We start from the raw sequence: 24501 nt of genomic DNA, 5'->3' as shown, positions 1-24501 counted from the left end.
AGGAAAAGTATTGGTGCCAATACTGACCCCTGTGGCACTCCACTTTCTACTGCTCTCCACTTGGACTTCATATCTTTAACTACCGTCCTTATTTCTCTCCCCCTCAAATAATTCTCTATCCATCTCAATGTGCTTCCTTATAAGCCACCCTTCTCCTCTAACTTCCATAGTAATCTTGCATGTGTGTGTGTGGGGGGGGGAAATACACAAACTGGCAACCTGTGAAATGTAAACAAATGGCGCATCATTGTATCACATACAAAACTTATGTACCACATTTCCACAAGGCTTTCCACTTTATCCATTACAGAGTCATGAGTTCAGGTGGTTCTTTTAGCTTGCAAGGAAGATATGATCTCACCAGCCTTCTTAATAGAGTCTGCAGACTTGAAAATGGTAGACAGTAGATGGACTCAAGCCATGGTGGGAAGCAATGCTATTAGTTTTCTCCCCTCTCTTGTGTCTGTGAATAATATCCAGCTTCACTTCGAGAGTAAGAGACTTCCTGGTTTTCTTAGCAACGCTAGGCAATATTGCAGGATGTTTTGGTGGCACGTAGAGCGAGGGAAGACGAGCTGCTGCTAACGCTGTTATTGTTTTGAACTAACAGTGGGGAAGGGAAGGGGAGTGAGTGGTGCGCGTTTTGTCCACGAGAGGCGCTGGTGTATTCAAAAGCCTGTCAGTTTGCGTGATACAGCGGGGCTTTCAAACTTGGAAAAAATTACCTGGATAAAATTTCGTTAAAGCAAGTTTGGTGTTCATTAAACAAGCAGATGGTAGTAAAAGGAAGCCTTCGTTGTAGTGAAATTTTGTTGTGTGAACCTTCGTTAAGCGGGGTTGCCTGTACTGTATATAGGTAACTCTCGATTTACGTGTGTTTAATTTACGCGTTTTTGTTATTACACAACCGAAAATATATTATAACTAATTCAATTTGCACTATCACTTTGCTTATACACGATTTGGCCCGACCGCACTTTCAAACTGAGCGCCAGACGCAATTTCAAACTGAGCGCCAGAGAATTCCACAGTTGGCCGATAGGTTGGAGCTCCGCTCTTCTTCGTGCCTCATTTGCAGTCTGCCAGCACTGAGTACATACAGAATCTCTTCAATCTGCCCATAATTCACCAAGATGGCCCCAAAACGTCCTTCATCTTCTTCTGCATGTGGGGTTATTTTTTGATAAGTGAATTTTTGATAAAGTGGAAAAGCTCAGAGGAAGATGGTGACTGACTGTGGTGTGAGTGGTGAAGGCAGTGAACACAGTGAGTGTTGTCTTTACGTATTCTTTGTTTTGTTGTTTTCTCTTATTATTTTTTGCTTTCTCTTATTATTTCTTGCTTTTCCCTTTACTTTAAATGCAATTTTAGTATTTAGAATGGTAAATAATAAAAACATGTTAATTTAGCCAAATAAATAGAGTATTTTGTACAAAGTTTTTGGACCACATCCTGCATCCCCTCTATTATCTACTGTTTCTTATGCGAATTATATGTTTGTTTTACACAAATTTTGATATACGCGATGCCTCTTGGAATGCATCTATCATGTAAATCAAGTTACCTGTGTATATATATATATATATATATATATATATATATATATATATATATATATATATATATATATACATATATATATATACAGTAAAGTCTCGGGTTACGTCGGTCTCGAGTTACGTCAAACTCGTAGTTACGTCAGTCCACTATAAGGCAATTTAAGATTAAAAAATTGAAAATTTATAAATCGTAAAGTGCGGGATTTATTGTTATTGTTGGTGGTTGCCCGCCACACCGCCCGCCTCACGCTTGAATACAATAACACCCTGCCTCACTTCCACCACACCATCGTCCCTGGCAAGAGTGTTATCCTACTTCTGCGTTTACTGACTCAAGTTCTTAGTATCTTGCTCAATGGCACCAAAGAGAAAACTTCTTAGTGACAGCAGTGATGCTAAGAAAAGGAAAACCATTATGCTACAAGAAAAAGAGGACATAATTAAAAGACATGAGAAGGGAGGCAGCAGCTGTGTGTGAGGGAGGGAAGAAGAAAATGGGAAGCCCGTTACCATGACAACGGGGAGGTTGACGACCTTGAGGGCTCGCACACCCATCACAACAATAACAACCCCGGAGCCTTCGCCTGGGCCACATGACACTCGCAGCTGACTTGCACCGTCTGCACCTGTCTGCTGATCCCTATTGCCCTTTCCTATTGCATTTCCTGCCCCGCTGCCCACGTTTCTACTCCCACCGCACTGCACTACGCTCCCAGCTGTCCCCCCTGGGCGTCACAACATTCGACTTGCCCACCCTCCTGACGGCCTCAGGTGTCCACCCCTCTCGGCAACCTGCAGTCCTTCGCGTTCGTGGCCCTAATCAACAACAAAAACAAACTTGTGTTTCATATTCCTACATAGTTGTAAATAATATAACAATATAACCTTTAACTTACCTGAATGACCATAAACAATGATTGGTTGAAAACTCGATAATATGCTTTGAAATGTACGGAAACTCGAGTTTCGTACAAAATCGACTTACGTCATGTTTCAGGAACGTAACTCTGACGTAAACCGAGACCTTACTGTATATACCAAATAATACAGGGGAGACTCAATACTCGAACGTGCTAATAGTCGAACTTTTTCAATAGTCGAATGCAAAAGTTCAATTTAATACTCAAAAAAATACCTGATAATCGAACCTCCACACATGTGGTTGTAAATAAAGCCTCCCTGGCCTCCTCCTCCCACCCTCTACCAGTTGTGCTGCTGCAGTCGTCAGATTAACATTGTCCCCCGTTCTGTCCGAATTTTTCATTTATACACTTACATTAACACCTAAGGCTGATTAGTGGTGAAAATATTTGGTAATTGATCAGCCACACACATGGTTGTAAACAAAGTTCTGGCCTCTCCCTCTCCACCATTGCCATTATCCCATGCTGATACCAGTATTACCGGTAACACTGTAGTAAAATCCAGTATACCAGATACTGGTGTACATCACTAGTCCTACCGCAGTCAGGAAAAAAACAACATTCTTCTGGTAGTTTTCCATTTAGAAACTTGTTATGACACCAAACAGGCTTATTAGTGGTGAAAATAAGGAATCTAGTAAGAGTGCAACTGTTAGTGAGCCACAGCCCTCCACTAGTGGGTTCAAAGGAATCACACCAAACATTTTCATGGATGGTGACTCGTCATCCAACAACCTCCCTCCTCTTCCCCACCCTTCTTCCCTCCTCTTCTACGTTATCCATCACCAGCCTTCACTTTCAATATATACAAGTCAAAATTATATAAAGAAAAAAAAATACAATGAAATTTTTATAAACTTGAGGTTTTGCTAAGATTAGAACGAATTACCTGATTTATAGGTATCGATAGTTGAACTATTTTGATACTCAAACAGCCATTTGGAACAAATCAAATTCAAGTATTGAGTCTCCACTGTATAATATTTAACAATTAACTTCCTACAGCTGATAATAATCAATTCATGTGAATTTTCATTTCCAACATAAAAAATTCCAACCGAGAAAAGTATATTTTGGTCAAATGTTCCCAGAGGAGGAAAGCCTTACAAAGCCAAAGCCTAAAAAGCATGCAGGAATCATTGACTCTACACGCCAAGCATAGACACACAAGTTCCATGACATACACAGCAATCCAACAGGAGAAATAAACATATACATTAAACCTTTGAAATTCCTTTTCTATTTTTGTTTCCTATATATAAGGATAACAAATAAGTTTTCTATTAAACCATGTTATCAGCAAATAAAGTTGCTTTTCAGCTATTCAAAAATCAACACACACACATTAAAAGCAAAGAATATTATCAATCAATTTTAAAATCAAGCAGGAAATAGGCAGAAAACAACAACAAAAAAATCTCATACATTTCCATTGATATGAAAAAGTCCATATTATGCATTCTCACAACTTCAAAGAAGTGGCGTAGCAACATCTTCAACTATCCCCAAATAATATATCTTACTATGAGTGTGATATGAGTGAATAAAGACTTGTGGCTGCAAAATCATACACAATTCAATATCAGACTTGAAAATCAAATCAATTATAATTTCAATGTCATGGATGTTGGAAATTTTCATTTCCCTCCCAAGAAGCTGTTCTATGGTTTATGAAAAAACTTGGCTACGTCACTACTTGAAAGTTTTCCAAAAATATGGTTCATGCAGCAGGTTCCAAGCTTCCTGAAACAAGCTAAATAATGAATGTTTAACTTACAGATGCTGTCACTTTCTGCTACCCTCAGCTAGATAATGGCAATGATTGCTGAAAGACAAAGAAATTAATGAGATATGGAAAAACAGTTGCATTCAAGTGAGTTTCACAACAGAAAGCAAAAACTTACTGCTGTCATTCCTATATAAGCACAGCATTTCAGAAATTATGAAATTATTCAAGCCTGGTTTTTCATCAAAGATACAAAATTTCAATGTTATAATGGGTGACGACACTGGCTTCCTTGACCATTCAATTTGAATACCAAAACAATCACTAAAGGAGTGTTTGGATAGGGAAAGGCAGAAGCTATTCTGCTGTGTCCATCACATTTGGGAATAGTCCAAGTATGGATGAAGTGTTATACATTTAAAACAAGAGCAAGAGATAACTTACAAAGCTATAAGATTCAAATATGGAATCCATACTAATGATCCGAAAGAAGGTTGAGAACACATACTCGTAGGTGCTTGACCCATTCCCTGTAGCTCAGCAGATGTACATCTATCTGTCTACATATTAAGCCAGCAACCCCAAACAGGGTGTCCTAGACAAAGCATCACACTCTCATATTATATTCACATTTGCATTCTAAGTCTCATTGGTCTCTAGTGGAAAGGGATAGTCTCATTACATCCAAGGACGACTGGCATACCACACATAAAAGCACACTTCCAAAGCAAGGAACAACAGTATATACTGGTTCACCCCTACATCTTCAAAGTGAGATCGTTCCTTACCCTGAATATTCTCTAATCCTGACACCATAGTAGATGCAAAGTACTTCCTATAAAGTGCCCCACATCTTAACTGGGTCCATAAGCCATTAAGTACCTACATCCTCTCCAATGGGTCAACAAGACTATCATTTTCATACACTCACTACTGTCACTCTCCATTCGTCTCTTTTCATGTAAAGTTCTTCTTGTTTTGCTGCACAACCATTCTTCTGTCATTCAGTGTTCTTTCTATTCAATAATGAAAGACAATTTGGAAGATTTTCACTAGACAAAGAGTGAGAATGGAAGAACAGTTACTGAAAACGACAGGAGAAACTCCATCAGAACCATAAACCTTTTAAGAAAACAAGCTGGAGAAAGACTAGAAAACATCATCAAGACAAACAAAAAGAAAATTCAATATCAGGGAGGATGAAGGGTTGAAAGAACGTCTTGAATTAACCAGTATTAAGTTGGCAACAAAGAGCTGAAGAGAGCTCAACTTAGAAGACACAAGTGATTGTAGTGCCATTCAAATACAACAGAGGAAGGAAAAACAAAGAGAAAAAACAGATATTTTTAGCCAGATGCCAGATGCTGGAAGATGATTCAATAAATTTCTGATACAGTGAAACCCCACCATTCATCCAACCCGCCAATCACATAACTTACATTTTGCAAATTTGGCATGATTTCTGGCACAAATATGAAGAACAAGTTTCAGGTAATGGAAGACCAAGGAGCAGTTTGTTGGCTGCCTCCATGATGGACAGTAAAAGAGCAAGATGTATCAAACCAAAGATAATGTCTAAAATTTACAATTTATCTCACAATCACATCAAACCAGCAATAGTTAGATCATCTTGTTAGTCTGATTTGTCTTGTTGCTAAGAATACAACAACTAACAAAATTTCAACAAAATGTTAAAGAAATTAAACAATTACCTGGCTAGCATTTATTTCTGGAGTTAGTCCAGGTAAGGATGAATTGGAGTATGCTTCATCTATGGAGGTGTTAGAGTCATCGCCATTCAAACTCGCCTGCAACAGAAATTCCTTTGTTCATCATTTCTATACCAAATGAAAAATGCAAAATTTTAACAACTTGACGAAAATCTAGAATACATAAAACATAACACAGCAATACTATAGTAATAAGTTAATACATTTTAAAGGAAGCATTTTGTGATTTTAGATGTGCATTTTTAAATTCATGATATTCTAATAAATTTGGGACAAGGATAATACTATGAAGTATTAAGTAGAGAAGATTATTTCAGTGAGGAGGGAGAAAAAAAGTCTAAGTCAGGGAAAATCTAAATTTTCCATTGTTTTGTGACCACTAACTCACATGCCACTCTCCATGATAATGCTGAAACAGATACATTAATAAAATGATATCAGAAATTACTTTTCTTTTCAAATCTTGTCACCTGGGATCCTCTCTTTCTATAGAGCAGAGGAGGGCCACACTCTATATTTACTGTGCAGTCTATACTGTTTAGAGATGCCAGAGCTCACCCAGCCTTTCTCAGTAAAGTCATGTCACACCAATTTTCTTGCATTATATTTTCATATATGACAAACAAAAAACTTTACAGATGAAGTAAAGAAAGTGGCTTGAAGACATGTGCATCAAGATATAACCATCACCATCTGAATCAACACCTGGGGAAACACGTCTCACTAGCTCCAGATACGTTCCTCTGCATTCTTATCCCAGACCTTAAAATACCCCTCAAGCCAACACCAAAACCACAACTCACTGTGAACAATAACAGGAAGATCATATGCTGATTCACTAGCTCACCTACAGCCTTAGATAACATTATCAATCTCTCTGAGACATTCCTTCTGAATGCACCAGCAAGGGTGTGGCAACACCATAAAAACTTTTATGTCTCCCAATTCAGATTAACATCCTTCTTGCTTATTGAACTGCAAGACCTCTACAAAAACTTCTTTCATATACGTACTTTTTTACCTTATACTTTCATCTTCCAAGTGGCCTTCCATTCCTATTACACTTACAAATTCTTTCTTTACAAACTCTTAATCTTCTCAATATGGTCATACCATCCCACATTGTGTTCTTTACATCCATTCCAACAGATCAGAATTCATAATGTTTCTCTATCCATTCAATGGATTTGCCCTCTATGTCAGTCCACTTTTTCCTCTGTCTTTGCCCTACATCATCTTGTACATGAAAAATTAATATACTCCATTTCTACCCACAATCACTTCACATCTCTACATTTAAGTGCCATAAAATACAATAAATTACAAGTACTGGAGCACTAATATTTCATGAATAAAAGCTTCTTTAAAACTTGTTTTACTTTCTACATTTCCAAAGCAAATTCTTTACAAATATATGAATCATAAAATTTCAAATGTAAATCAAAATCTTCCAATTATTACTTTTAAATGCACAAATATGGTACCTGAGGTAGATCAGAGTCAATTTTAGCTTTCTTTGTAGGCTCTGGACTTTCTCTGCTGGGAGAGTCTGGTGCTATGGGATCTGACTTCCTCTTTTGTCCTATGTGACGTGGCTGATTTTCTGTCTTAGGTTTATATTTTTCTAGGTCTTCCAAGGATAGGTAGTTTGTTAGCTGTTTCCGCTTAACATACTTGCAATTTACTTCCATTCCATCCTTGTAAGCCTTGTTGTAGGTGCTCTGTTTGTACACTGTAAACAAGAATATCAAAACATTAAAATTAAGTCAAATTATTATTCTATGTAAACACATACTGTACAGTCATAATGTTTAATTCCAAGTCTCTCTCTCTCTCTCTCTCTCTCTCTCTCTCTCTCTCTCTCTCTCTCTCTCTCTCATATATATATATATATATATATATATATATATATATATATATATATATATATATATATATATATATATATCTCTCTCTCTCTCTCTCACACACACACACACACACACACACACACACACACACACACACTGTGTAGTGTAGTGGTTAGCACGCTCGACTCACAATCGAGACGGTCCGGGTTCGAGTCCCGGGTTGTGGCGAGGCAAATGGGCAAGCCTCTCAATGTGTAGCCCCTGTTCACCTAGCAGTAAATAGGTACGGGATGTAACTCGAGGGGTTGTGGCCTCGCTTTCCCGGTGTGTGGAGTGTGGTGTGATCTCAGTCCTACCCTATGATCGGTCACTACGAGCTCTGAGTTCTTTCCGTAGGGGAAAGGCTGGCTCGGTGACTAGCAGATGACCGTGGTGAATAACACAAACACACACACAATATATATACAGGCAAACCACGCTTAATGAAGGTTCACACAACGAAATTTCACTACAACAAAGGTTTAATTTTACTACCATCTGCTCGTTTAACAAACATCAAACTCGCTTTAACAAAGTTTTATCCAGGTAATTTTTTCCAAGTTTGAAAGCACCACCGTATCACGCAAGCCAACAGGCTTTTGAATACACTAGCGCCTCTTGTGGACAACACACGCACCACTCACTCCCCCTGTTCAAAACAATAACAGTGTCAACAGCAGCTCGTCTTCCCTCGCTCAACTTACCACCAAAACGCCCTGCAATGTCACCTAGTGTTGCTAAGAAGACCAGGAAGTCTCTTACTCTCGAAGGGAAGCTGGATATTATTCACAGACACGAGAGGCGAGAAAACTAATAGCACTGCCCGCTACCATCTTGACTCCATCTATTGTCTCTACTATTTTCAAGTCACCAGACTCTATTAAGAAGGCTGGTGAGACCGTATCTTCCTTGGAAGCTAAAAGAACCACCTGAACTCGTGACTCTACAATGGATAAAACGGAAAGGCTTGTGAAAATGTGGTACATAAGTTTTGTATGTGATACAATGATGCACCCTTTGTTTACATTCCACAGGTTGCCGGTTAGTGTCTTTCCCGTTTCACTCTCCCTCCCTTCATAAATTCAAGATCATCAACATTATAAAGTTACATACATACATACATTAGTGTACATTATAATGACTTAAATTAAACTGCCTAAATGTTTAAATTCATAATTTTTACTTTCATTAAACCTTTCACTGTACTATGATGCACTCTCGCTTTGTTTACTCTCAATGGAAGTTCAAGTCAGGGTTAAACTTGTTATAATTGGTTCGCTTAATGAAATTTCGCTTAACGAAAGGTTTTTTAGGAACGTATCCCCTTCCATTAAGCGGGGGTTGCCTGTATGTATGTATATATATATATATATATATATATATATATATATATATATATATATATATATATATATATATATATATTAGAATAAGAAGAGAGGAGGAGAGAAATTTTAAAAAGGATGTAGTGAAGAGATAGGTATATAAATATACAGTTAACTCTCGATTTATGCGTGTTTGATTTACGCGTTTTTGTTAAAACGCGATTGAAAAAATATTATAATTAATTTAATTTGCGCTATCAGTTTGCTTATACACGATTTGGCCCAACTGCATTTCAAACTGAGCGACAGACGTAATTTCAAACTGCGCGCCAGAGAGTTCCACAGCTGGCCGATAGGTGGGAGCTCCACTCTTCTTCATGCCTCATTTGCAGTCTGCCAGCACTGAGTATAGATGGAATCTCTTCAATCTGCCTATAATTCACCAAGATGACCCCTAAACATCCTTCATCTTCTTCTGCATGTGGGGTTATTTTTGATAAGTGGATTTTTGATAAAGTGGTAAAGCACAAAGGAAGATGGTGACTGACTGTGGTGTGAGTGGTGAAGGCAGTGACACAGTTAGTACTGTGTTTACGTATTCTTTGTTTTGTTGTTTTCTCATTATTTTTTGCTTTTTCTTTTACTTTACATATACTTCTACTATTTAGAATGGTAAATAATAAAAACATGTTAATTTAGCCAAATAAATAGAGTATTTTGTACAAGTTTTTTTTTACCACATCCTGCATCCCCCCCTATTATCTATTATTTCTTATGCAAATTACAAGTTTGTTTTACGCGAATTTTGATATACGCGATGCCTCTTGGAACGCATCTATCACGTAAATCATGAGTTACCTGTACTTATATTTATATATGAATGAAAAAATGACAAACACAGAGACTATCACTACAAAGTCAATTAAGGGAAATAGGATATAATTACGAAAGAATGGAAGAAATGAGCAAACTTATGAATGAGAACTTTAAATCAGTGTTTAATGAAGAGGAATATTTCATAGAACCAAACAACCAAGCAACACAGGAAGGATTAAGAAACATTGTGGTGCATAAATAGAAAATTAGGAAATTACTACAAAAATGATAAATGTAAGAAAGGCAATAGGGGTAGATGGAGTGTCAGGATGGACACTGAGAGAATTTAAAGAACAACTGGTGGAACCAATCTGGGATGTGATCAACAGCTCTCTGATGGAAAAGAAGGTACCAAGGGACTGAAAAAGAGCAAATATAGTCGCAATATAAATACGAAAAAATCTCTAAATCTCTAAATCGTAGACCAGTGTCACTGACTAGTGTTATGGGAAAGATCTGTGAAATTATAATTAAAGGAAATAGTTACAAAATATGGAGGAAAATGACATGATAAACAACTCCCAATTTGGTTTTGGAAACATAAGATCATGCATAACAAATTTACTAAGCTTTTATACACGAGTAATAGATGAAGTACAAGGGAGAGATGGATGAGTTGATACGATATATTTGGATATCAAAAGGGCTTTCAATAGAGTACACAGGTGCAGTACATAGCGCGGTTAATAGTTACCAAAAACTCCAGCATTCGGTACTACGGGGACCTGGCGAGCAGGGGGAGGGGAGGTGTGGGCAGAGCTATGCTACATCACAACTAACAGTCGCATTGCGTGTGCATGTGTTGCATACCTATTCAAGGCATGCTATTTAACATCTGACTTTTTTTTGCAATTGCCGCATACAGTACCGGCAACCCCCGCTTAACAAACGTTCACACAACAAAATTTCGCTACAATGAACGTTTCCTTTTACTACCATCTGCTCATTTAACAAACACCAAACTCACTTAAACAAAACTTTATCCCGCTAATTTTTTACCAAGTTTGAAAGCCCCGCCCTATCATGCAAGCCAACAGGCTTTTTAATACACCAGCGCCTCTCGTGGACAAAACGCGCACCACTCACTCCCCCTAGTTCAAAACAATAACAGCGTCAGCAGCAGCTCATCTTCCCTCGCTCAACATGCCACCAAAACGCCCTGCAATGTCACCTAGCGTTGTTATGAAGACCAGAAAGTCTCTTACTCTCAATGTGAAGCTGGATGTTATTCACAAACATGAGAGGTAAGAAAACTAATAGCATTGCTCGCCACCTTGGCTTGACTCCATCTACTGTCTCTACTATTTTCAAGTCAGCAGACTCTATTAAGAAGGCTGGTGAGACCATATCTTCCTTGCAAGCTAAAAGAACCACCTGAACACGTGACTCTGCAATGGATAAAATGGAAAGCCTTGTGGAAATGTGCTACAGGTAACTCTCGATTTACGCGTGTTTAATTTATGCGTTTTTGTTAATACGCAAATGAAAAAATATTATAATTGATTAAATTTATGCAATCGGTTTGCTTAAACGTGATTTGGCCCAACCGCATTTTTAAACTGAGCGCCAGATGCAATTTCAAACTGCGTACCAGAGAGTGGACAGCGACGGCGAATGCTTGTGAGGGGTGAAGACACTGGCGTCCCGCGTTTACTTTTTTACTAATGTTTACTTTTATACTGTGGGGTTATTTTTGATAAGTGGATTTTTTATAAAGTGGAAAAGCTAAGAAGATGGTGGCTGACTGTGGTGTGAGTGGTGAAGGCAGTGACACAGTGAGTGGTGTGTTTACGTATTCTTTGTTTTGTTGTTTTCTCTTATTATTTTTTGCTTTCTCTTATTATTTCTTGCTTTTCCCTTTACTTTAAATACACTTCTAGTATTTAGAATAGTAAATAATAAAAACATGTTAATTTAGCCAAATAAATAGAGTATTTTGTAAAAATTTTTTTGGGCCACATCCCACATCCCCCTATTATCTATTGTTTCTTACAAGAATTACAAGTTTGTTTTACGCGAATTTTGATATACGTGATGCCTCTTGGAACGCATCTATCGCGTAAATCGAGAGTTACCTGTACTTAAGTTTTATATGCGGTACAATGATGTGCCTTTTGTTTACATTCCACAGGTTGCCGGTTAGTGTCTTTCCCATTTCACTCTCCCTCCCTTCATAAATTTAAGATCATCAACATTATAAAGTTACTTACATACATACATTAGTGTACATTATAATGACTTAGATTAAACTGCCTAAATGTTTAATTTAATAATTTCTACTTTCATTAAACCTTTTACTGTACTATGATGCACTCTCGCTTTGTTTACTCTCAATGGAAGTTCCAGTCAGGGGTCAAACTTGTTATAATTGGTTCGCTTAACGAAAATTCGCTTAACGAACTTTTTTAGGAACAACCCGTTCGTTAAGCGGGGGTTGCCTGTACTTTCCACGCTTAGTACTTCCGCGCACAGTACCTACACCTGTGTACCACATATAAAAATCCTATGGAAAATAGAACACAATGAAGGAATACTAGGAAACATCTTAAACTGGATGACAGACTACTTAACAGATAGGAAAATGAGGACAATGATAAGAGAGCACAGTTCCTAGTGGCATACCACAGGGTTCAGAGCTGGCACCACTATGTTCTAAGTATATATTAACAATATACAAGAGGGTTTGAGTAGCTACATAAATTTGTTTGCAGATGATACCAAACTTTTAAGAGTAATAAAGAATATCAAAGACTGTATGAAATTGCAGATAGATAATGACAAGAACTAGGAATGGAGCCAAAAGTGGAAATTAGAATTTAATACCAGGAAACATCATGTAATGGAAATGGGTAATAGAAGACCTACATGGGCATACAAAATGGGGGAAGAGATTATAATGAAAAGGAGTGAAGAGAAGGACCTGGGAGTGATTACACAAGACACACTGACTCCAGAAAGACACATAAATGGGTTATTTGCTTTAACATACAAGACACTAATAAATATCAGGGTGGCATTCAATTACATGGATAACAGTATGATGGAAAAGATCATAACCACTATGATGAGACCTAGACTAGAATATGCAGCAATGGTCACCACATATGCAGGACATTAGGAATCTAAAAAGAATCCAAAAGACTGCTACAAAGATGGTGACAAAAATAAAGCATCTTCCTTATGAAGAAAGACTGAGGGAAATGGAACTACCAACTCTGATGGACAGACAGGAAAGAGGAGGTCTAATAATAATGTACAAATTAGTAAACTGTATGGAAAAGACAGATAAGCAAGACTTGGCATAACTGACGGAGGATGGAGATAGACAAACAAGAGAACACTCAAAGAAGATCATGAACAGTCAGTGTTTGAAGGACATTAAAATGTATAAAGACTGTAGCAGCAGAAAGTGTTTACAAATTTAAGGAAAAGTTGGATAAAAGTAGATAGACAGGTCACTATGAGTCCCACTCAAACCCTGTAATATACAACTAGGAAAACACACACACACACACACACACACACACACACACACACACACACACACACACACACCTACCTAAACAATAACTTACTCCCAGTGAGATCTAATAGCACTAGTTCAGGAGGTGGTGTGAACCTTCGATTAAAGCTAGTTGTGATCTCGTTGAATGTTTCCCTTTGTGTCTCACAACTCAAGGGGGTAGTCACAGCCTACCCTCTAAAGACAGCTCTCCTTCTTCACATAAAACTACATGCACTTACCACACATACACCCTTCACTCCAAATCAAAATTTAAAAGAAAAATGGGACCCAAAATAAACAACGCCTCGGAGTCCCCCTCTGGGAAGGGGACCAAAAATGTCCCCAGGTCGGACACCTCTCCTGTTGAAGACCACAAATGCCTTGACACCTCCCTCAACTTTTTCTACATTAACTTCTGCAACATTCGCGGTCTTAGATCTAATTTTCAATCTGTGGAACACCACCTCTCCTCTACTAAACCTCATCTTCTTTTCCTCACCGAAACACAGCTATCTGAGGCAACTGACAGTAGCCCCTTCTCTATTCCCTCCTACTTTCTCTATTCTCATTTTCATTCCAAAGCTGGATGTTGCGTCTATGTATGCAACGACTTAACTTGCTCTCGTGCCCACGCTCTTGAGTCTTCCGAATTTTCCACCATCTGGCTACGACTTAACAGTCACTCTCATCTGTGCTGTTTATCTCTCCCCTAACTCTTCTGACTATAGTAATTTCTTCGACTACTTAACTTCTAAAGTGGAACACATTCTGTCCCTCTACCCTTTCGCTCAGATTTCCATTCTTGGAGATTTCAATGTTCACCACCAGCTTTGGCTTTCCTCTCCCTTCACTGACCACCCTGGTGAACTAGCCTTCAACTTTGCTATCCTCCATGACCTAGAGCAACTGGTGCAACACCCTACTCGTATTCCTGACCGTCTTGGAGACACACCCAACATTCTTGATCTCTTCCTCACCTCTAACCCTTCTGCTTATGCTGTCACCCTTTCATCTCCGTTGGGCTCCTCCGATCACAATCTCATTTCTGTATCTTGTCCTATTTTTCCAATCCCTCCAGGGATCCCCAAAGCGAAGGTGCCTCTGGCGTTTGCCTCTGCCAGTTGGGGGACCTGAGGAGGTATTATGCTGATTTTCCTGGAATGATTATTGCTTCCGTGTCAGAGACCCATCTCTTTGTGCTGAACGCATAACAGAGGTGTTAGTATCTGGCATGGAGGCGTACATTCCTCATTCTTTTCTCAACCTAAACCTTCTAAACCTTGGTTTAACTCAGCCTGTTCTCGTGCTATACATGATAGAGGTTGCCCACAAAAGGTACTTGAGCCTTCCATCTCCTGAATCTCATGCACTTTATATCTCTGCCGGAATCATGCCAAGTCTGTTCTTCAACTTGCCAAACACTCTTTCATAAATAGGAAATGTCAAAATCTTTCAAACTCAAACTCTCCTCGTGACTTCTGGCATCTAGCCAAAAACATCTCAAATAACTTCACTTCTTCATCTTTCCTCCTTTATTTCATCCTGATGGCACCACTGCCATCTCTTCTGTCTCTAAAGCTGAACTCTTTTCTCAAACCTTTGCTCACAACTCCACCTTGGACGATTCTGGGCTTGTCCCTCCTCTCCTCCTCCCTCTGACTATTTCATGTCTACAATCAAAATTCTTCGTAATGATGTTTTCCATGCCCTTGCTGGCCTAAACCCTCGGAAGGCTTATGGACCTGATGGGGTCCCTCCTATTGTTCTCAAAAACTGTGCTTCTGTGCTTGCACCTTGCCTGGCCAAACTCTTCCAACTTTGTCTATCGACTTCTACCTTTCCTTCCTGCTGGAAGTTCGCCTACATTCAGCCTGTTCCTAAAAGGGTGACCGTTCTAACCCCTCAAACTACCGTCCTATAGCTTTAATCTCTTGCTTGTCTAAAGTTTTTAATCTATCCTGAATAGGAAGATTCTCAAACATCTGTCACTTCACAATCTTCTGTCTGATCGCCAGTATGGCTTCCGTCAAGGTCGCTCTACTGGTGATCTTCTGGCTTTCCTTACTGAGTCTTGGTCATCCTCTTTTAGAGATTTCGGTGAAACTTTTGCTGTTGCGTTAGACATATCAAAAGCTTTTGATAGAGTCTGGCATAAAGCTTTGATTTCAAAACTGCCCTCCTACGGCTTCTATCCTTCTCTCTGCAACTTTATCTCAAGTTTCCTTTCCGACCGCTCTATTGCTGCTGTGGTAGACGGCTACTGTTCTTCTCCTAAACCTATTAATAGTGGTGTTCCTCAGGGTTCTGTCCTGTCACCCACTCTCTTTCTATTATTCATTAATGACCTTCTTAACCAAACTTCTTGCCCTATCCACTCCTACGCTGATGATACCACCCTACATCTTTCCACGTTCTTTCAGAGACGTCCAACCCTTCAGGAAATCAACAGATCACGCGGGACGCCACGGAACGCCTGACTTCCGATCTTTCTAAGATTTCCGATTGGGGCAGAGAAAATCTAGTAGTTTTCAATGCCTCAAAACTCAATTCCTCCATCTATCAACTCGACACAACCTTCCAGACAACTATCCCTCTTCTTCAATGACACTCAACCTCTTCCACAATGAATATCCTCGGTCTGTCCTTTGCTCATAATCTTAACTGGAAACTTCACATCTCATCTCTTGCTAAAACAGCTTCTATGAAGTTAGGTGTTCTGAGGCGTCTCCGACAGTTTTCTCGCCCTCCAACTGCTTACTCTGTATAAGGGCCTTATCCGTCCCTGTATGGAGTACTCTTCGCATGTTTGGGGGTTCCAGTCACACAGCTTTGCTTGATAGGGTGGAATCGAAAGCTCTTCGTCTCATCAACTCCCTCCTCTGACTAACTGTCTTCAGTCTCTTTCTCACCGCCGAAATGTTGCATCCCTTTCTATATTTTATCGCTATTTTCATGGTAACTGTTCTACTGATCTTGCTAACTGCATGCCTCCCCTCCTCCTGCGGCCACGCTGCACAAGGCTTTCTTCTTCCTCTCATCCCTATTCTGTCCAACTCTCTAATGCAAGAGTTAACCAGTACGCTCAATCATTCATCCCTTTCACTGGTAAACTCTGGAACTCCCTCCCTGCATCTGTATTTCCGAATTCCTACAACTTGTCTTCTTTTAAGAGGGAGGTATCGAGGCATTTGCTCCCCTAATTCTGGCTGACGGTTTTGGCACTTTTTGAAGTCTTTGGAGAGCCAGCGCTCAAGTGGGCCTTTTTCTAACTTTCTTTTTTTTTTGCCCTTGGCTGGCCCTCTTCCCTACATTAAAAAAAAAAAAAAAAAAAAAAAACACACACACACACAAGCCTCTTAATGTGTGGCCCCTGTTCACCTAGCAGTAAATAGGTACAGGATGTAACTCGAGGGATTGTGGCCTCGCTTTCCCGGTGTGTGGAGTGTGTTGTGGTCTCAGTCCTACCCGAAGATCGGTCAATGAGCTCTGAGCTCGCTCCGTAATGGGGAAGACTGGCTGGGTGACCAGCAGGTGACCGAGGTGAATTACACACACACACTGTCAAAAAGCCATACCAACAAGATGTGCAAAAACAGCTCCCAGGGGAAACACTTCAGCAGGCTTTGGAGCCTGACATAGGCATATGTATAGGGGGATCATGGGCCACAGGGTTCTCCTGTCTCAATACTAAATATGATTTAGAGAGAGAGACAGAGCTAGATGGCGCTGCCAAACGTACGAGACCAAACCAAATGCCAAGATTTGAAAACCAGAGGTTTATTGAAACACCAATTGGCCTGTGGAAGCTGAGTGATGATAATAAGGACAAGGATTTTTCTGGATTTAAAGAGGAAAGAAGTAATACGAGGAGGCTGATAAACATGGAAAGGGAGATAAGATACATGAAGGACATGATGTCAAGTATGATAGAAAAACAAGACAAATTAATCAAAGAAAACGCTGAACAAAATGAGATTAGAGGAATGTGAGAAAGTAAGAGAAATTAATCAAGAGATGAAGGAGGAGATCCAGGAAATAAAGAAACAAAACGATATACTAAAGGCGACTATGAAGATTCCCTAAGGAACCTACAGAAAAAATACAGGGGAGGATAAAGTAAAGAATGGAACGAGTGAAAGCAAATTGGAGGAATTACGAATGCATGGAAACAGGAACAGGAAGAGGAGAAAGTTAAATTTTCAGAAGTAGTAAGGAAACTGATTCAGGAAAAGACAAAGGACACTGTTATACAGGTAATTAAGGAGAAAGAAGATCTTGCAATAGATACAGTGGATAAGAGGAAATGTATCTTAATTTTTGGGATGAAGGAAAAAAAATCAAAACAAGTTTGTGAGAGAGCAAAGTTTGTGAGAGAGCAAGAAGAGAGAGAATTGGCCAAAACTAGTATTGAACAGGTCCAGGACATCACACACAAGTTGGACCAGGAATTGGAGGAAGTGATTAGGTTGGGAAGATTTAGTGAATGGGGTAAGAGACCAATGGAGGCAGTGGTATAGTGGATAAGGTGGTGAGTGTAGGATCAGGCAGATGTCCCGCGTAGGTTCAAATCCCACCAAGTACAGCCTTGGCAGCCTTGGAACTTTGCCATTTCTCAAGTGGTTTAAAGTTACCTACATGTCACCATGATACCCAGTTCTAAGTGATTACACCATAGATGCACTTAGGTGTTGATATGGCCCCTAATATGAGTACCACTATAAATATAATTGCCTGCGCCACTAATGGGTGGAAGCTTAACAGCGCTTCCAAATATTCTTCAAGTTATCTATAGGTGCTATAGCCCAGGGAAAAAAAAAAAATGAAAGTCAGAATGAGACTGCAGGTGGCAGTGGATGAAATTATGACAAGAAAAAGGAAACTGGTTGATGATACTGAAGTTAAGGATATATGGATAAAAAAGAGATATGAACCTGGAATAGAGGGAGAAGAAGAAAGTGATAAAATATGAAGCTAAAGAAAAAAATGAGAAAAGGATGGAAATCAAAAGAATTTCTACTGGAGGGTTCTAGATATGAGACTAAAGAAGTGGTATCTTCAAAAGAAGGAGGTCATGGAGGAGACAAGAAAGTAAGAGTGACTTATACTAATATAAATGAGTTGTTATCAAGTGTTGGAGGTTTGAAATTATTTGGAAGAAAAAAGACTGGATGTAATGTTCAGAACAGAAACAAAACTAAAAGAGGAGATCCATGTTAGCTTTAAAGAAGAGGGATATAATAGCTGGAGAAGAGATAGGAAGGGAAAAGGGTGAGGAGTGCTAATAATTGTTCATGATAATATATGTGAGGAGGAAATGCAATATGGTGATGGTTTGGTGGAAACAATGGGAGTAACAATCAAGACAGAGAAACTGAAAAAAAGGAAAATTATAGCTACATATGCACCACCTAAGGCAAATAAATGGGGAACTGAGGATCATAAGGATATGCAAAGAGAGGTGATTAAGTAGATAGATATTATTATTATTATTATTATTATGAGGTCAATGAAGGCGACCCACTGGAAAGCATAACTGCATAAACCCAAAGGCCCAGTGGGCGGCACCTCACCGATAAGTGAAAGGAAGTAACAGGAATGAACAACAGAATAGGAAGATTGGTAGAGATCTAAGAGGTAGTGAGTTCAGAGAGAAGAAAGGTATTCACACGTTTTTAAATGCTTCAATGTTACTAGAATTAACAATCTCGTTGGGAATTGTATTCCAGAGTCTAGCAGATACTGGGATAAAACACCGGGAAAATTGTGAAGTATTACATCGATTCACAGACAAGGAACGGTCATTCATGATCAAGGATTGTCTTGTAGCACGTGCTGGTAGTGAAGGGGCAGGCAAATGACAATGCAACGGGTGGTTGGAATTAGACATGATTTTGAAGAAATAGGACAATGATCCAACCAAACGACGATGCCGAAGATTAATCTCAAGATTAGGAAGAAGAAATTTAATCTGGTTGAATGCTCTATCTAAAAGCTTTAAGTGAGACTCTGCTGCAGAGATCCACACAGAGTGACAATATTCAAAATGAGGCAGTATGAAAGAGTAAAAGCAATTTCTTACAATATCATCAGAGGAATATATCCGCCTACATTTGCGTAACAAACCAACTTTACATGAGACTGATGATGCAAGTGAACGCAAGTGCAACTCAAAAGTAAGTTTGGGATCAAGGGTGACTCCGAGTAACTTCAGAGACGAACAATTAGGAATAGGTACTTCGTTGACAACAATATCAGGGTGAACTGGGAAAGGTGTCCTTGATCTGCTAATAACCATACTATGGGATTTACTCGGGTTCAGTTTCATACCCCACCGATCACACCATGACAGAATCCTTGAAACATCTTGAGTGAGTACATTAGCGACTCTCTGCCTATCCTGTGGGGAAGGAATTGTCGCATATATAGTGGTGTCATCAGCATAAGCAACCATATTAGATTCAATCCCACACCACATGTCAGATGTATAAATAATAAAAAGAAGAGGTCCCAGAACACTTCCCTGCGGAACACCGGATACAACTGGACTAAAAGAACTAAGGCAGCCATCAACAGTCACACGCTGCCTTCGACTCGTTAGGAACTCTGACAGAACTTGATGGACGCGGCCACCAATACCAATAGATCTAACTTTCGATAAAAGGGCTCTATGATTAACACGATCAAATGCAGAACTAAAATCAAGTGAAGGGATAATATGATAAGAAGAGATGGAAGAACACTATTAGTAGGAGACTAACTGTAAAAGAGTAAACTGGAGAGAGATGGAAGTAATGAGTAATACTGGACAATGGAGTGAGGTGGTGTTACAGTTGACTATGGTGAATACAATCGATCAGTGGGTGGAAGAATCAACACGATACAGTGGGGAAGAAGAACCATCTATGCTTGACCAAGTATTCACAAAGAAGTCAGAGCCCCCTCCCAGCATACAATACTTTAGTCCAATGGGAAGGAGTGATCATGTAACATTAGTGTTGGAAATACAGGAAGAGGATGGGACAAGATACAGAGAAGACTACAAAAAAGAGAGATTAAATTATGCAAGAGCAGATTCTGAAAAGTTAAGAGAATCTTTTGCTGATATTGAACGGAGAAACATTATAAACAGAAGGGCATTACATGAGAAATATGAAATATTCCTACATAAAAATAATGAAGGAGTGAAGAAATACGCACCTATCTATAGAGTAAGGAAAAATATACACACTTGGTACAATGCCATATGTACAGAAGCTAAAAAGGTGAAAGAAAAAGCTTGGAAAAAACTAAAAAAAAGCAGAGAAATGATAATAACAGACAGCAGTATAAGGATGCGAGGAATGAATATACAGTAAGTCCTCGTTATACAGTAGTTCTGTATCTGGTAAATTCACAGTTACAGTATTTGGAAATTATTACCCTCAATTCAATATATGGTAAGAAAAATTCACATACGGTATCTGCTCATGTCATCCAAGAGGGCCCAGCGTAGGGGAGCAGGGGTGATGATGTCATCCATACCACACCTCCCTGCCACTCACAGTACTGATTTTAACTTGACCACCCTTGGAGCCTCTTATCTCTTCCCCTCCACCCTTTTTTTAACTGCATTACATATTACTTACATGCATTACTAATTAGATGAATAAATGGAATATTAAAGGGTATATTGTAAACACAAATATATTCATAGTAATCATGGCAAACATTTAAAGCCTACTACCAGCGGTGAACCATGCAGCAACAGATAAAGGGCACATATGGCCTGGCAAGCCCTCTATCAGTGAATGATGGAAGTCGCATAACATCAAGCACGCTTTTAGATAACATCAAGTCATCTTGGGACGAAGTGAAGACGTCTACCATGAACTCGGCGTGGAATAAAGTATGGCCAGAATGAGCGCATGATTTCCCAGGCTTCGCTGAAGACAACATCGGTGCGATCAGAAATGACAGTAAATCTGTGCCATAGGGCTGGCTTTGATGAAGTTGATGATGATGATGTTCAAGATCTTTTTGAAAGCCATGCTAAATCTCTCTCAAATGATGAACTTATAGAGCTAGACAAGGCATCACAGGAGGCAGAAAAAGAGGGAGGAGAGGAAGAAGAACCTATGTGTAGCCTGGACATCAAAACTCTTAGAAAATGTCTCAGTGGTATCAAAAAAGCTCTGAAAACTTTGAACTCTAAAGGAATGTGACCCAAATTCCATCAGGAGTAGCAAAGTGGCTCATGACGTAGAGAAAAGTGTCAAGATTTATCAAGAAATCTATGATGAAAAAACAAGAAAAACTAAACAGTCCTCCATCTACTCGTTCTTCAAGCCAGTCAGACATGCCGTCCTTGTCACACCTGCCGACCCTGCTACAGCTGGCCCTTCCTCAATATTCTCTTTCTTCAAACCATTGAAACGTGCCGACTCTGCTACAGCTGGCCCTTCTACATCTGCTTCCGACAGTGCAGACAACGACGTCTTTTCCTCGTCTGCCCACTCAGCGGAAGATGAGTAAGGGCTGAAATCCCTACTGTCCCTTAGCCTCAGGAAGGACATCATGGCGAGTGAATAGTAAATAAAAAACATTTTCTGTTTATTTCTTTTGCGCAGTACTTTACTCTTTTTTTTTTTATGATTATTTTCAGGTATTTTTATTTCTGTAGGGGTGACTTTTGACGTGCTGGAACGCATTCCCTATTATTACATGTTATAATGGGTTCAGTATACGGTAAACTCGATATGTGGTAAGGTTTTCAGGATTGCACATGTACCGTATAACGAGGACTTACTGTATATTAGAGTAAGGAGAGAGGAAGAAAGAAATTTTGAGAAAGATGTGGTGCGAAAAAGCAAAGATGAACACAAGCTTTTCTACAAATCTGAAAATGGTAGAATGAAGAATAAGGAAACAATAGAAAAAATAATTAAAGGAGGGAAAACACACAAAGCAGCAAAGGAAATGAATAATGATGAGAGCTTCAGAACTGTGTTCACTGAAGAAGAGGAATTTGCAGAACCAAATAGGACATTGCATTGCAAAGGATTGCAGGAAATCACAGTGCACAAAGAAGATATTGGAAGACTACTAGATAATTTGGACGTCAGATAAGCAATGGGGCCGGATGGTGTATCAGGCTGGGCACTAAAAGAATGTAAAGAACAGCTGTTAGATCCAATTTGGGAAATGGTTACAAGTTCATTAAAAGAAGGAAGAATAGAATGGAGGAGAGCCAACATAATCCCAATATTCAAAGGAAGCAAGTACATTGAGCCATTAAATTACAGACTGGTGTCACTTACAAGTGTTGTGGGGAAGATACGTGATATTGTTATCAAAGAAAAATGGGTTAAGTATCTGGAAGAACAAGTTATATATCAAACAGACAATTTGGGTTCAGGATAGGATGGTCATGTGTGCCACACTTATTAAGTTTCTACTCAAGAGTAATAGTACTGGAGAGCAGAGATGGATGGGTGGACACAGTATACTCATGGAGAGCAGAGATGAGTGGACACAGTATACTCAGACATAAAAAAGGCTTTTGATAAAGTCCCTCATGGAAAACTACTTTGGAAGTTAGGGAGCATCTAACAAAAAAACTTTGTTAGATTGGATAAAGGATTATTCGAAGGACAGAGAGATGAGAACAGTGATCAAAGATACATACTCAACTTGGGGTAAAGTAACAAGTGGAGTGCCACAAGGGTCTGTGTTAGCCCCAATTATGTTTCAGGTATATGTAAATGACAAACAAAATGGGGTAAACAGTTATACTAATTTGTTTGCTGATGATGCACAGCTACTAAGAGTTATCAAAACCCAAGAGGACTGTTTGCTGCTGCAGGAAGGTATAAACAAAATCTACAAGCGGAATGAAATGTGGAAATAAGAGTTTAATGCCAAGAAATGTCACATAATGAACTTGGGAAAGAGTAAGAGGAGACAGGTGTGGAACTATCTGATGGGAGAGAAAAAATAATGAAGACTAAAGAGAAAAAAAGATCTGGGAATGATCATACCGGAAAATCTGAACCCTGAAAAACACACAAGATATTTGGATTAGCATAAATAAAATGTTGACTAATATTAGAGTGGCATTTCAATCCATGAACAAAGATATGGTGAAAAAATTATTACGAGCATGATACATCCTAAGCTGGAATATGCAGCAGTGGTGTGGTCACCAAGCTCCAAAAAAGATACAAGATTAGAATGGAACCAGAAGACAGCTACAAAGATGATGCCAGAACTAAAGGACCTAACATGTGAAGAAAGGCTGAAGGAAATGGGACTGCCAACCTTACAAAATAGAAGAGAACAAGAAGACCTAATAAAAATGTATAAAATAGTTAATGGCATTGAAAAAATAGACCTGGTGCTGGTGACAGAAGAAGCTAGAAGGACAAGAGGACATGTAAAGATGATCAGGATGAGGCAGTGCGTGAAGGATATTGGAAAATATAGTTTTCCACATAGAACGGTGGAAAAGTGGAATGCATTGAGTGATGAAGTTGTTGCAGCACATAATGTGCATAACTTTAAAGAAAAATTGGATAAATGGAGACATGGAAATAGGACACTATGAATCCCGCTCGAACCCTGTACAATACAACTAGGTAAATATAAACACACACACACACACACACACACACACACACACACACACACACACACACACACACACACAGTCATACAAAGGTGATTCTGAAGAACCATCATAAATATCCCATCTCCTATCTCATATGTCTGGAGGAAGAAAGGGAGAAAGGGAAGATACACCTTACATTGCATTAACACCTAAAGTAACATGCTCTTGTCACATGATGCATGATTTTCCTTCCTAATTTAACCATGACATCATTCACTTTTCTTAGATTACATTCCTCTACATACAATAAACAAAACTGGACAGCTGCAATAGCTAGAATATAAGTAAGCAGATTAATGAACTAACTGTAGCAAAAGGAAAAC

At 39.1% G+C, this 24501-nt stretch overlaps 1 protein-coding gene across 5 annotated transcripts in view; it reads right to left on the bottom strand.

Moving 5' to 3' along the window:
• The window catches only part of LOC123517345 (poly(A) polymerase type 3-like), a 90552-nt gene that overhangs the window by 24287 nt on the left and 41764 nt on the right, over positions 1–24501 (bottom strand). For 3 of the 5 annotated variants that reach the window (XM_045277347.1, XM_045277348.1, XM_045277346.1), the window contains exons 9-11: positions 7423–7670; positions 5921–6016; positions 4260–4307 (exon numbers count right to left, since the gene is read on the bottom strand). In XM_045277347.1, coding sequence (XP_045133282.1) covers positions 4284–4307; positions 5921–6016; positions 7423–7670 — 368 coding nt within the window. In that variant the 3' untranslated portion in view covers positions 4260–4283. The remainder of the gene's footprint in view (positions 1–4259; positions 4308–5920; positions 6017–7422; positions 7671–24501) is intronic. The other 2 variants (XM_045277345.1, XM_045277344.1) reach the window with 1 other exon arrangement.

Source organism: Portunus trituberculatus, chromosome 42 (genome assembly GCF_017591435.1).
Source record: "Portunus trituberculatus isolate SZX2019 chromosome 42, ASM1759143v1, whole genome shotgun sequence".
Classification (NCBI taxonomy): Eukaryota; Metazoa; Arthropoda; class Malacostraca; order Decapoda; family Portunidae; genus Portunus; species Portunus trituberculatus.
The sequence above is the reverse complement of the archived record's forward strand: the minus strand, read 5'-3'. Positions and strand labels throughout refer to the sequence as shown.